Raw genomic sequence first — 14,955 nt, forward strand, 5'->3', positions numbered from 1 at the left:
CTTGTTCATGCAGCATTAAAATTCAAGGTTTGTATTTGGAATAGTGAGGTAAAAAGTCTGTATACCAACGTGAACTTCTAATTAACCTGTTCGCATTTAAGTCAATATAACATCATGAGATATGATATGATTGCCATTGAGACTACCCAATGGAGTCCAAATGAAAACATTGCCTACTGCAATGTCTGCATGTCATACCGGTGATAACCCAAATTTAACATGTCAATCTCAATTTTTACGTCTCCATGTCTGCATAATAATCTGATGATTGCAAATATTTACACAGGCAATGCTTTTTTCTTAATCTTTACTAAAAAAATACCTAAATATTAATATCGTAAATGCAAAGCTTCATTACAAAATATACTTATATATATATATGTATATAGATCACGGTATCTCAGTAGCATGGGTTCGAATCCCGGCGAGGGAAGAACAAAAAATTTGCGAAAGCAAATTTACAGATCTAACATTGTTGGGTTGATGTTTAGACGAGTTGTATATACATAATGTACACAGCCATGTATCACCATCATTGCTGATGATCCGATGGATAAATCTGTTTTAGAGTTGTCACTGACTTAGACGTACTTATAAATATAATTATTTTCTGTGACTGTATCTTGCATTAATTTGTAGGATCCTTTACTATAGATAATTGAGCTGATCTGTAACAATAACATCTCCATGCCTTTTATATCATGTACTGTAGTACGACGCTAGATTTAAACTGACGAGGAAAGGTAACACACGGCCACCGAAAGCTTTATTATTGTGAAGCCCAGGTGGTCGTGTGGTCTAGCGGGACGGCTACAGTGCAGGCGATTTGATGTCACGATATCTCAGTAGCATGGGTTCGAATCCCGGCGAGTAAAGAACAAAAAATTTGCTAAAGCAAATTTACAGATCTAACATTGTTGGGTTGAATTTTAGACGAGTTGTATAGATATATATATAGATATAGAAACACGTCTAAATTGAAAACAACATTCAAACCTATGATTGCGTTGGATAAAAACCGCAATTTTTATACGTATGCATGTAACAAATTTCGTTGTAGAAGGGTCTAAATACAGCACAAACAACATTTTCAAAAAGACCAAAAGAGTGAAAAAATATATTTTAACAAAACGCATTTGACTAGCAGGTCGAACAACTGATGTTCTTAAACCCTGCTGATTGACATTGGCGATTGCCAAAAATATAGACATATAATAACTGCTGATTCTATTTCAAAATATAAATGTTTAAAGTATTGTTGAGTGTTTACAATATCTTGAATGGTTCGATAAGTTTCAGTGTATTGACAACATTTTCAAATACTATTTTATTCCACAGAATGACACTTACATTACAATGAATATGTTGCAGGCATACTATGAAGACATTTCGCCGATATATTTTCTTGATTATTTGCACTGTTTTTGAGAGCGCTGTCTTTGGGTGTCCTTCATCATGTTTGTGCGTTCATCCTTTCGACTATACTTATTGCCATGATAAAGGTCTAGCGACAGTTCCGTCTGGAATTTATAATACAACAACACGTTTGTAAGTATTTCAATTTACATTTGTTACTTAAACTTTGTTATAAAATCATAATGAAATTATAAGTAAACTTGAAAAAAAGTTCTACTTTGATTTAAAATGAACTTTTAATGTATGAATTTTCTGTAAAAGCACAATAAAGTTTTTAACTACAGCTTACTTTTACTGATATCACTATGCTTTATCAATTATGCTTTACCAATTTGTTATTAAATTAGATGACTTTATCAATATTTAGTGGATGTAACTCGATACATCAGACAAATTATATATACGCCTAACATATGAGGGTACGGATGGTGTTTACAGAATATATAATAATCCTTATGGGCAACTATGCAGAATAAAGGGCTTAAAAATTAATAAATAAAAGATGACCAATAATAAAAGAGAATAATGGGGTCTTAAAATACAGAGAATAGCGAATAATGGGCAAAACAGACAAAGAATAGATTAATGGTATGAAAGACATAATAACAAACTGAAGGACCCCTAGCAAGACATATATAAGTATGATTGCATTAGTATGATTTTTTTGTTTTGTTTTGTAATATATTATACATTGGAATAAACACCTAATATAAAGGAACTGATATTGCATGTGCAATCAGGGCAATCTGTTTAAGTGTTAACCTCCAAAATAAAATTCGAATCATGACATGCATTAGAGGTGAATTAAGAGGAGAGGGGCAAAAGGGGAGGGGGGTATGCTGACATGGTAACATTGTTAACAATAATTTAATACCAAACAGAAAACAATAATCTTGCGGAAAAGATGGTATATTTGCAAACATGAGGTGCAAACATTTGTACACCATATCCGGATGTCGACAATTTATGTCTCTTCGGTGATGTTAGAGATCGGAACGGTATTTGGAAGGCCATATAATTTACCTCAATTTAGGATAGACTCTTGGATTTCAAAGAGTAGAAATAGAATGAACGGATCATATAAAACCGAAGGAAAATATAATACAAGCCCAAACGAAAAAATATAAACAAGTCTAAATTGAAAACAACGTTCAAACCTATGATTGCGTTGGATAAAACCGCAATTTTTAAACTTGGGCATGTAAAACAAATTTCTTGGTAGAGGGGTCTAAATACAGCACAAACGACAATTTCTATATATATATATATATATATATATATATTAAATGACTGAATAATAGCCAACGAAAAATCTAATGGGGCGATGGATCATATAATTATGATACAGTACACTACAAAATATAATATACATGATATATAACAAGTCTAAAGGGGTACAACATCACCAAAAAATAATAATAAAATGAACAAATGTTACATATTTCGGATAACAGATATCCTTCATCTTTATGATTATGATGTAAAAAGAATCATATCTATCTATTCTTATTGAACTTTAACAATCTTGAAATGTATACAATAAAACAGTTAAAACCGAAAACAAAGACGCTTGTACAATTCTAAAATTCAAAAAATGACGTAGGTTATAAAGCTATTTACAACAGAGACTACAAAGATATGCTTCAGATAAAAATAGTAATGTGCGATATGAACTGTTACAATTCTGAAATATCAAAAGTGACGACAGTTAAGATGTTATAACAACGATTGTGTGGAAATACATTCCCATGAAACAGCACAGACCGATCTGAGCTGGTATATTATTCCAAATTTGACAACGGTAGAGTAATTACAACAGATAAAATTGAGACAGGAAATGGGGAATGTGTCAAAGCGACAACAACCCGACCATAGAGCAGACAACAGCGGAAGGCCACCAATGAGTCTTCAATGTAGCGATAATTCCCGCACCCGTAGGTGTCCTTCAGCTGGCCCCTAAAAATATGTATACTAGTACAGTGATAATGGACGTCATACTAAACTCCGAATTATACACAAGAAACTAAAAATCATACAATACTAACAAAGGCCAGAGGCTCCTACTTTGGACAGGCGCAAAATTGCGGCGGGGTAAAACATGTTTATGAGAGGCTGCATATTCAAACAACCCAACTAAATAACAGTTGGATAATGATTGAAAAAATAATGATAATAATAAATTTTAACAAAAATAAATCGCTGAACGTGACTTCGTACTTGTTCATCCCTCTCAAATGAATAGAACCCTGCAAATTAAAACTAGAACAGTTAAAAAATTTTAGAGTTGGTACAGGTACAGAAATAGTTCAAAGACTGTGTAGTAATATGTATTCTTAGGAATGCATTTCTGAGTTACAGGAAACAATTGATGGTAGAGAAATGAGTGATGGTAGGGAAAACAAATGACTCATTCTATGTTTTTTCATTATGCTCTCTTGGGAAACTGTCCTTAACTTTCTTATCCAAAACCTTTCCCGAGCAAGTCTGTCGGTCCTTGACCAACCCTCGTTGTGGTCTATGATTGTGATGGTAAGGTTTTTGAGATCAGCTTGGGCGTGCCCAGGTGATCTCAAATGACGACTTACGGGAAGGTCGGGCTTGCATGTGTAGTCACTTCGATAACCATTCATGAGTTTGTTGAATGGCTGTTCTGTCTCGCCAACATAATGCATGCCACATTGACACTGAAGAAGGTATACCACATTATGGGTTTTGCAAGTTACATTGAAAAATATTGTGTACACAGACCCAGTAGAGTGGCAAGTAAATGTTTGAGTATTCAGTATTTTTTGCAAGTCAGACATCGTCTGTTACCACACGACTTGCACCATCATGTAGTTAAACAGCTTTTATTAGAGAGACATCAACTCTCACAAATAAGTCTTTCAGACATGCTAATCTCCGAAAAGCTAAGACAGGAGGTTTGGGAAAGATTTTGGATAATCGTGGGTGCTTGGCAATAATCTGCCAATTGGCACGGATCAAACGTGAAAGGTTAGTAAAGGCGGGATTGGGTGTAAAAAAAACGGACCTATTTCGCTGCATCACTTCTATTTGTACTGTGATAGGTCATTGCGGCTGTTATTGTTAGCACGCACAAACCCCTTATCTATGTCGCATTTTTTATAACCTCGTTTGGTCAAAAATCCGCGAAGTTCTTGTAACAGTTTAGTGGCAGCCACCTCAGAGGAGCATATTCGCTTTACTCTGAGAGCTTGACTGTAGTGGATACTTTGTGTACAGTGTTTGGAGTGACAGCTTTGGGGAGAAAGGTACTGATGTTTATCTATAGGTTTACAGTAGAGATCTGCTGATATGACACCGTCCTTTATAGATGTAGGTGTGTCTCAGATAGATATTTTTGAGTCGGAAATTTCATTTGTAAATTTAATTGACTGGTGGGCGTTGTTTGCATGTCTGGTAAAATCATCCAGTTTTTGTTGGGATTCAATCCATTTCATGTCAACATCATCGATAAAACGTAACCAAGACAGAGGTTTGGATAAATATGTTGAAATGATTTTTTTTCTCCAATTTGCCCATGAAAATATTGGCCCAAGACGGTGCCATTTTCGACCCAACGCTGTCCCGTTTATCTGAAGGTAATGTTCACCATTAAAGGAGAAATTGTAATATAAACGAGTCTTCATTGAAAACTACGTTCAAACCTATGATTGCGTTGGATAAAAACCGCAATTTTTATACGTGTGCATGTAAAACAAATTTCGTTGTAGAAGGGTCTACATACAGCACAAACAACATTTTCCAAAAAACCAAAAAAGGGAAAAAGTATATTTAAACAAAGCGCATTTGACTAACAAGTCGAACAACTGATGTTCTTAAACCCTGCTGACTGCCATTGGCGATTGCCAAATAAAATTGATCACGAGATGTAACAAAATGGATCTTAATATAAATTTAATACTAAACAGATAACGATAAACTTGTGACCAAGATGTCATGCCACAAACACAAGATGTCAATATTTTTTTTGTACAACAGATCTAGATTTCGACAATATATGTCTCTTCAGTGATGTTAGGGATCGAAACGGTATTTGGAAGGCCATATAATTTACCCTCAATTTCAGATAGACTCTTGAATTTTAAGAGTCAATATAGGATGAACGGATCATATAAACCGGAGGGAAAATATGATACAAGCCCAAACGAAAAAATATAAACGAGTCTAAATTGAAAACTACGTTCAAACCTATGATTGCGTTGGATAAAAACCGCAATTTTTATACGTGTGCATGAAAAAGAAATTTCGTTGTAGAAGGGTCTAAATACAGCACAAACAACATTTTCCAAAAGATCAAAAAAGTGAAAAAGTATATTTAAACAAAGCGCATTTGACTAACAAGTCGAACAACTGATGTTCTTAAACCCTGCTGACTGCCATTGGCGATTGCTAAATAAAATTGATCACGAGATGTAACAAAATGGATCTTAATATAAATTTAATACTAAACAGATAACGATAAACTTGTGACCAAGATGTCATGCCACAAACACAAGGTGTCAATATTTTTTTTGTACAACAGATCTAGATTGCGACAATATATGTCTCTTCAGTGATGTTAGGGATCGAAACGGTATTTGGAAGGCCATATAATTTACCCTCAATTTCAGATAGACTCTTGAATTTTAAGAGTCAATATAGGATGAACGGATCATATAAACCGGAGGGAAAATATGATACAAGTCCAAACGAAAAAATATAAACGAGTCTAAATTGAAAACTACGTTCAAACCTATGATTGCGTTGGACAAAACCGCAATTTTTATACGTGTGCATGTAAAACAAATTTCGTTGTGGAAGGGTCTACATACAGCACAAACAACATTTTCCAAAAGACCAAAAAAGTGAAAAGTATCTTTAAACAAAGCGCATTTGACTAACAAGTCGAACAACTGATGTTCTTAAACCCCGCTGACTGCCATTGGCGATTGCCAAATAAAATTGATCACGAGATGTAACAAAATGGATCTTAATATAAATTTAATACTAAACAGATAACGATAAACTTGTGACCAAGATGTCATGCCACAAACACAAGGTGTCAATATTTTTTTTGTACAACAGATCTAGATTTCGACAATATATGTCTCTTCAGTGATGTTAGGGATCGAAACGGTATTTGGAAGGCCATATAATTTACCCTCAATTTCAGATAGACTCTTGAATTTTAAGAGTCAATATAGGATGAACGGATCATATAAACCGGAGGGAAATATGATACAAGTCCAAACGAAAAAATATAAACGAGTCTAAATTGAAAACTACGTTCAAACCTATGATTGCGTTGGACAAAAACCGCAATTTTTATACGTGTGCATGTAAAACAAATTTCGTTGTGGAAGGGTCTACATACAGCACAAACAACATTTTCCAAAAGACCAAAAAAGTGAAAAAGTATTTTTAAACAAAGCGCATTTGACTAACAAGTCGATCAACTGATGTTCTTAAACCCTGCTGACTGCCATTGGCGATTGCCAAATAAAATTGATCACGAGATGTAACAAAATGGATCTTAATATAAATTTAATACTAAACAGATAACGATAAACTTGTGACCAAGATGTCATGCCACAAACACAAGGTGTCAATATTTTTTTGTACTCCAGATCTAGATTTCGACTCTTGAATTTTAAGTCAATATAGGATGAACGGATCATATATATATATATATATATATATTTAAAACATCCTTTGTTTGACCTGCTAGTTAAATCGTTTTCTTAAAATATACTTTTTTGGTCTTTTGGAAAATGTTGTTTATGTTGTATTAAGACAGCGCTACCAAGAAATAAGTTTTGTATGCAGACGTATAAGATTTGCGGTTTTTGTCCAACGCAATCATAGGTTTGAACGTTGTTTTCAATTTAGACTTGTTTAATTTTTTTTCGTTTGGGCTTTTATTATATATGCCTTCGGGTTTATTGAATCCGTTCATCTTATTTCGACTCTTCAAAATTCAAGAGTCTATCCTGAATTGAGGTAAACTATATGGTCTTCCAAATACCGTTTCGATTCCTTACATCACTGAAAAGAAAATAATTGTCGAAATCTGGATATGGTGTACCAATATTTGCAACTCATGTTTGCGAAATACCATCTTTTATTGTTTTCTGTTTGGTATTGATTTAATAATTAAGATCCCTTTTGTTACATCTGATGATCCGTTTAATTGGCAATCGCTATGGCAGTCAGCAGGGTTTAAGAACATCCGTTGTTCGACCTGCTAGTCAAATACGTTTTGTTAAAATATACTTTTTAACTTTTTTGGTCTTTTGGAAAATTTTGTTTGTGCTGCACTTAGACCCCTCTACAAAGAAGTTTGTTTTGCATGCACACATATAAAAAATGCGGTTTTAATTCAACGCAATCATAGGTTTGAACGTTGTTTTCAATTTAGACTTGTTTATATATATAAATATATATTATATTTAACTGTTTATATATATATAAATATATATTATATTTAACTGTTTATATATATAAATATATATTATATTTAACTGTTTATATATTCAAATGTATCAATAACATTGCTGTTAAACTTTCCGAGAACAAAAAAGTCCTGCATATCGATGACAAAATTGTGGGTTTCATGATAAAAGCACCAAATTTGGCATTTTAGTAGTTCTGTGTGTTTCAAACAATATTACCTATTGACCCACCTTGCAATTTCGATATGGCGGCTTTTTCCAAGATGACCGCCAAAAAATATCAAATTCAACCTACATAAATTATATAAGGTCAAATTTGGCATGGTACTGGTACTGGGTGTTTCGAACAATATCAGCAATGACCCAACCTTGGAATTTTAATATGGCGTTTTTTTTCCAAGATGGCCGTCTCAAACTATCAAAAACATCAAATATCACATATATAAGTTCAAATTTGGCATGGTAGTAGTGCTGCGAGCGTTGAACAATATTAGCTATTGATCCAATTTGAAATTCATTATGGCGGTTTTTTCCAAGATTGCGACCATAAGATATCAAAATAGAAAAATATCCCTTATATAAGGTTACAAACAGTGTTTTTTAACGTAACTTCAGTAAAACTAAGTGTCATATTATACCAAGTGTATGCCACATTTATATACTAAAGCTAAACATCAAAGGAATTGTGATGGAAGTATAGAAAATCGTAACCAATCTTGCAGAACAGTAGTCTACAACGAGGGATCACGTACAGACAATGGTGTTATTCCAATATTTAAGCTAGACTTAACTAGAATGTATAATTTTCGACAGTTTTCTTTATGATCAACTAGAAGAGGACATAGTAATGATCTAAAACAATTCCAGTAATCTCATGCTTGCCATGCCATTACCAATGCAAGTGCTTGCTTCTTCAGTTCAATTATTATTTTAATGTTGCGATTAAACAGGCAACAGCAACTATCTGCTTATACGTGCAAAAACTGCACATGCAAGTAGTTCGAACAGAGATGAAGTAGACTAAAGTCTTTTCCACAGTCATTAAAAGTTTTACTAGTAGTTGATAATCGTTTGGTCATATATTTAGATGCAGTCGAGTAATTACATTGAGGCAAATACGACTCTATCCATTTCGAAGTTACTTCTGTTTTCTTCTTCTTTAACTAAACTAAAACCATCTCCTAATGTATATAACCCTTCTGCTGAATACAAGGACCAGGAGAGGAGGTACAAATGTACTAAATGACAAAATGTACAGTTTACGTTTGTCGTTTATGTATGATCCAATGATCCATTTATCTACAGTACAAGAAGATTTCATCTATTAAACATTCAACATTGCATATGTGGTTCCTTCCGCGAATCCTGGTAGTTTTACAACAGTAGCCGTGGACAATATTCACAACAAGAGTTTAATTACGGCTAAAGATTCGTTACATTGTACGACAATATTTCAGCATTTTCTTAGTATAACTTTGCAAATTCGTCATAACTTTATGCTTTTAAAAATATGCATTTCCCTTTTATTCTTTGGTACTTTAACCAATATATTATGCGCCAACATAGCTGTTCGTATTATTGATATAACTTAGTATGCATACTATTATAGAATAAGATATATCCTTAACACTAGCCAAATACAACAATTTGTTTCATACTTGCATCTAATAATAACCGTTTTATCGACATGCACTCTGTCAATCGTCTCACCAATACATGTATGCCAACCTAGTATAATTAGTCAATTATCCTTACATGGTAAAAATAGGATAACAAAATGTTAACACAGATGACTTTAAGTAGATGATTATGAACACATTACGTATGTCTGGACAGCATTCCACGCATGTAGAGCCAAGACAAACGGTAAACCGCCTTTATATATCAGTCTGCAGTGACCAATGTTTCAGGAAGAGGTCAAATATGTCATAACGACTGGACATTCCATAAACACAATCCAGCAATGTGTTAATTTTTTTCTGAGACATGTTTCACAGTGAAATGGACATACACCAAATTTTACGTTTATGGCAAATATCAGACAGTGACTTGGTATCACTTTTATCAACTGTAAATATATACATTTTATTTATTTCAACATATACAAATCTTTCAACAAATCGGAAAATAATAACAACAATCATAACTTAAATATTATACCTCAAACTAAATAGAGACCAAGAACTGGCGGATTTATGAATTCGACAAAGTACTACTTAGTGAACTAATAATGCAAATAAGACAATTTATAGCTGTAGTTCCGTAATTTTTAACTTTACTAGGGAACTATGTAAAAAGTACGGAAAAGCCGTAATGTAGCTTATTATAGATTTTGACGATATAAGTATCATATATTTCCATGTAACTTTAACTGAATGAACTTCTATCGGGAAACCGTAATTGTAAATAGTGTGTCAGTGTTAAAGTAACCACGAAGAGAGGCAGTAAAGCAGTTAGTGAAATACTTAAAACACACACATATATATATATATATATATATATATATATATATATATATATATATATATATATATATATATATATATATATATATATATATATATATATATATATAAGGGGTACATTTATTTTCCCGCGTGCGTGCAATAATAGTTTTATTATATCTAAATCATTTGTGTGTAGTGACGTGTATCTGAAATTGTGTAGTGACGTATATATGAACTGTCGTCAGTCTCAGTCAAACGTCATAATTAGTATGATGAAACAGAAAGTTGAATGAATGAAATAAATGAACAGACGAATGACAAATCAAACAGTCAAACAAGTACAACGGTGACATATTCCCCCACCAAGAAAAAAATAATTCATCCCTGAATTATCGTAGAATGTATTTCAGCAAATACACTATACATAATATTTATAAATTTCTCTCATTTTTATCCATCGTGGCTTCCATATGACGTGCCCATGAGACGCTCAATGCATGAGTAGGATGTACTCCTTCAAGCAACTGCGAATAAATGTAAGGAATTTTACTTTTACTCCACTTATGAACAATATAGTGAAAGAAAGGGGTTACAACACCATGTTCTGAGTTCTTATGTACAATATACTGATATATGTATTCACTGAGTTTAAAATTATATTTAATTGTTCCTGCATTCTCTCATAATCAGACTCGTATTTCAGGTGGACAGTTTTACCAATGGATTTCCTGTGAATGTATATTTCCATTTATGGAAATTCATTGTTGTTATAGTAGCGAAAACAACTTTGCATACTATAGTTTTCATACTTTTTTCAACATCTGACAGAGTTTCTTGTATAAGTGCAACATGATCTATCTCTAAATAAAGCTATGATTTTTTGTATTTTTCGTTCTGGATATGGATCAAAGAACAAATATCTGAGATCCCGGCAACAAAATACACTATTTTAGGATGAACGATATTATGAAGTCGCTTTTCAGCCAAACTACACAACCTATCATAAGTACCACCAGGAATAATGGTAGCCTGCTTACAATCTACCTTACTCATGCTACTACCACGACTTGACGCAACAATGTAAGACTTTCTATACATATCTGGAAAGTAAACCAATACTTCTATGTACTAACACTACTAAAATAAAAACTTTCCGATCGACCTCTCAATATGCCGAGGTGAGCACTGCCTCTCTGTGCATATCAAGATTATCGAGCAAGAAAACAGCAATATATATTAAAGGAAATGTAAAAATAAAAACAAAAAAATAAGTGCTATCCCTAAAAATACAAATAATCACCATATCGACTGTCTAGATGTACCACGTTTCACAAGTACATATGTACTTTCTGGAACGCTACCTACCTCATTGGCAATATCTGAATTCTGAGCAAATAAGGTGGTACCTAAAACTACAGGGAGATAACTCTGTAAAATCAGCTGAACGTTTTAATCAGGTTGTATTGTTAAGGAAATATCAGGATTTTCAATGATCAAAATAAGTGTTTGTCAAACTGCTATATATCCAACCATTTTTTTCCGATGATGTGTCTGGTTGAATTTCTTTATGAAATTTTGATATTTTTGTCAAAGGGTCAAAGCAAGTATTTTGTCGAAATTTTATGGAAATTTAACGAGGCAAATTATTTTTAGTCAAGGTGTTAGGTATCTTTTACAGATTCTAAAATCTGTGTCTCATCGTCGACTCTTTTGGATTCACTTGTTCACTAACTGTTTCTTTCTTTCTTACTATGAAGTACTAATTCTTCGGTTGGCAAAGAATAAATGAGTAACAGTAGATTCCTATGCACTGTCTAAGTTTTCGACTTACTTTTACCAAACTCAGGTCACATAAACGGGGATATTTGTATCTGGTTGAGATACTACAATGTATGGCTCTCTTTTCCAACGGTTTGCCAGCATTTGTTTACCTTTTTTATGTATGATCTTGAGAAGAACTATATCTCCCTGTTTCAAAACTGAATTTCTCACTTTTAAATCGTACCTGGTTTTATGTCTTCTGCTAGCTTTCTCTGCAACTTTAACAGCTGTCTATTAAGCAAATTGTAATCTCTTTTCTAACTGACTAGCTAAAGATCCGTATCTCTTACCTTGAGATAAGTATCTATCAACACCTAGAAAAGCATCAATAGTGAGACGAGGAAGCTACACAAACATTAAAAATTGAGGGCTGTATCTCGTACTCTCATGCTTTGTGGCAATATAGGCATGTACCAAAGACGGCACGTAACTCTTCCAATATGGCTTCTGTTCGTCGTTCAAGGTTCCAAGCATGCTTAAAAGTGTGGAGTTAAATCTATCGCAGTGACCGTTTCCACTTGGGTGAGCTGGAGTTGTCCTTGATTTCACCATACCGGTAATAATACATAGCTCACTAATAACTCTGGACTCAAAATGTCTGCCTTGATCGCTATGTATACTATGTATATAAAGGAATAAGGTTGAATAAAGGACTTCCAGAGGCATTTAGTTTAGCAGTAGTCGGAGCCGTCTGATTCCGTGGTGGAATTGCTTGGGCATACCTTGTGATCAGTTATCACTAGTATATTTTCATAACCTTCCTTCGACTGTTCTAAACAGAGAAAATCTATTCAAATCATCTCCAGTGGTTGACTTATCTCTAAACTTACTTCTTCAGCAAATCTACTACTCTTAGTTTTCCTTAGTATACAGTTCGGGCAAGACGCCAGCTTACATTCTAAATCCTTTTTCAATCCAAGCCAATAAGATATGGAATTGACCAGATATAGAGTACGAGCTCTGCCTTGGTGACCAGCATCGTCGTGTAAACCTCTGAAAGCAATATGCCTGTAAAAGAAGCTGATATATTTCTCATCGTTGAGTTTACTTACCCTATAGAGGACTCCTTTCTTAATAACTAATTTATCCCAGCCGTAAAGTAACTTACGTGTAACTTAAAAATTGCTTATCAATTTCTCTCTTTGTAGTTTTTTGTCCTGCTCTTTTTAACTCAAGTGCCCTCGCTATATCTTCGTCTTCCTTCTGTTCTACATCCCAAGAAATTAAGAAATGTCTAAAAAAGCATCTAGCTCGGGACATCCTTATGGACTTTACCTTCCAGAGTTTGAGACATAAAAATGCTCTTAGTTGGTGGTCAGCTAGACGAAACTCAAATAGCATCGCATACAGCTTTAACAGCATCGCTAAACAATTACTGATGCTCATAATAAAATCTTTGACGAACTGTCAGCGTCGACGTTCGACTTACCACTCCTATAAACCAAACTGAAATCATAATCTGCTAATTCTTCTATCCACCTCTGTGATGTAGCGTCTAGTTTGGCTTTACCCAAGACATATATAAGCGGATTATTATCAGTGCGGACTACAAACTTATTTCCGTAAATATAGTCTCGAAATTAATCAGTAACCGCCCATTTCAAAGTCAGAAACTCCCGTTTATTGACCGGATACAATTTTTCCGCAGCACGTTCTGCTCGCATATGCTATCACCCTTTCAATACCATTCTAGCGTTGATAAAATATGGCGCCTAACCCATTACCACTGTCGTCTATGTTCAAAATGAATGGTAGACTACAATCGGCAAAAACTAGAAAAGAGGCACTAGTCAATACTTATATCAGCTGCTCTCGAGCACTTTGCTGTTCATCGCCCCATTTCCACTTGGTTGGTTTGGGTTTCTTCTTCTTCTTCTATTTCTGTTTCTTGTTTGTCTGGTACCCTATCAAAAGATCATTTTGTGGTCTTACAATTTTAGCATAATCTCTAACGAACTTCCTGTAATAGGATGTGAATCCTAAAATCGGTTTAGACCTCTGACCTTCTTTTATATCTGACCAGTTTCGTTCTGCTTTTACCTTTTCTTGGTTTGTTTTAATTCCTTCTTCAGAGACAATAAAGCCCATGCATTTAATTTCTCTCCTAAAGAACTCACACTTACTTCCTTTAAATTTAAGGCCAAGCTTCTTCAATCTACTGAAGACGGACTCTAGTCTTTTCATATGCTCTTCAGCAGTCGTACAAAACATCACACTATCATCCAGATATATTAAGCATTCTCTCAGATTTATCTCACCCATGCATCTCTCCATGAGACGCTGAAATGTTGCACAAACACTGGTTAAACAAAACGCTAACCTACTTCACTCATAAAAAACGACAGGACCGAGACTAAATGCAGTCTTATAACGATCAGACTTTTTAAGGTTGCACTGCCAATAGTCCGACCTAAGGTCAATTTTACTAAAATACTTACTTCCGGTCAGACAATATAGGGTCTCATCTATGCGTGGAAGACTTTGTGCACTAAACAAAATAGAAGACTGAAATCTAGAAGAATAGGGACTTCATACATTTTCTTCAAATGTTCACTGACCTCCTCGTACAACGACGGTGGTATTCGTTGACATGGTTCCATAAAGGGAGTTTTGTCTGTTAATTTAATCTCATGTTCCACTATGGTGGTGTACCCTTGATCAGTTGGTCCTGTAGAAAAGATCGACTTCCATTTAGTTAACAAACCTTTTAATTGTACGTTTGTATTGTCAGGCAAGTCCTCCCTGACGTTAATACCAAGTTCTTCAAGACTCTCCTTATCTCTTCATTAAATGTCTCAGTCTGATCATCAAAATCA

General features: G+C 34.1%; 1 protein-coding gene across 1 annotated transcript in view; it reads left to right on the top strand.

The window, feature by feature from the left end:
* Positions 1–1,375: 1,375 nt before the first annotated feature.
* LOC143066665 (uncharacterized) overlaps positions 1,376–14,955 on the top strand; it is a 52,932-nt gene continuing 39,352 nt past the window's right edge. The window contains exon 1 of the mRNA XM_076239510.1: positions 1,376–1,548. Within this exon, the coding sequence (XP_076095625.1) occupies positions 1,379–1,548 (170 nt within the window). The 5' untranslated portion in view covers positions 1,376–1,378. The remainder of the gene's footprint in view (positions 1,549–14,955) is intronic.

Source organism: Mytilus galloprovincialis, chromosome 3, assembly GCF_965363235.1.
Source record: "Mytilus galloprovincialis chromosome 3, xbMytGall1.hap1.1, whole genome shotgun sequence".
Classification (NCBI taxonomy): domain Eukaryota; kingdom Metazoa; phylum Mollusca; class Bivalvia; order Mytilida; family Mytilidae; genus Mytilus; species Mytilus galloprovincialis.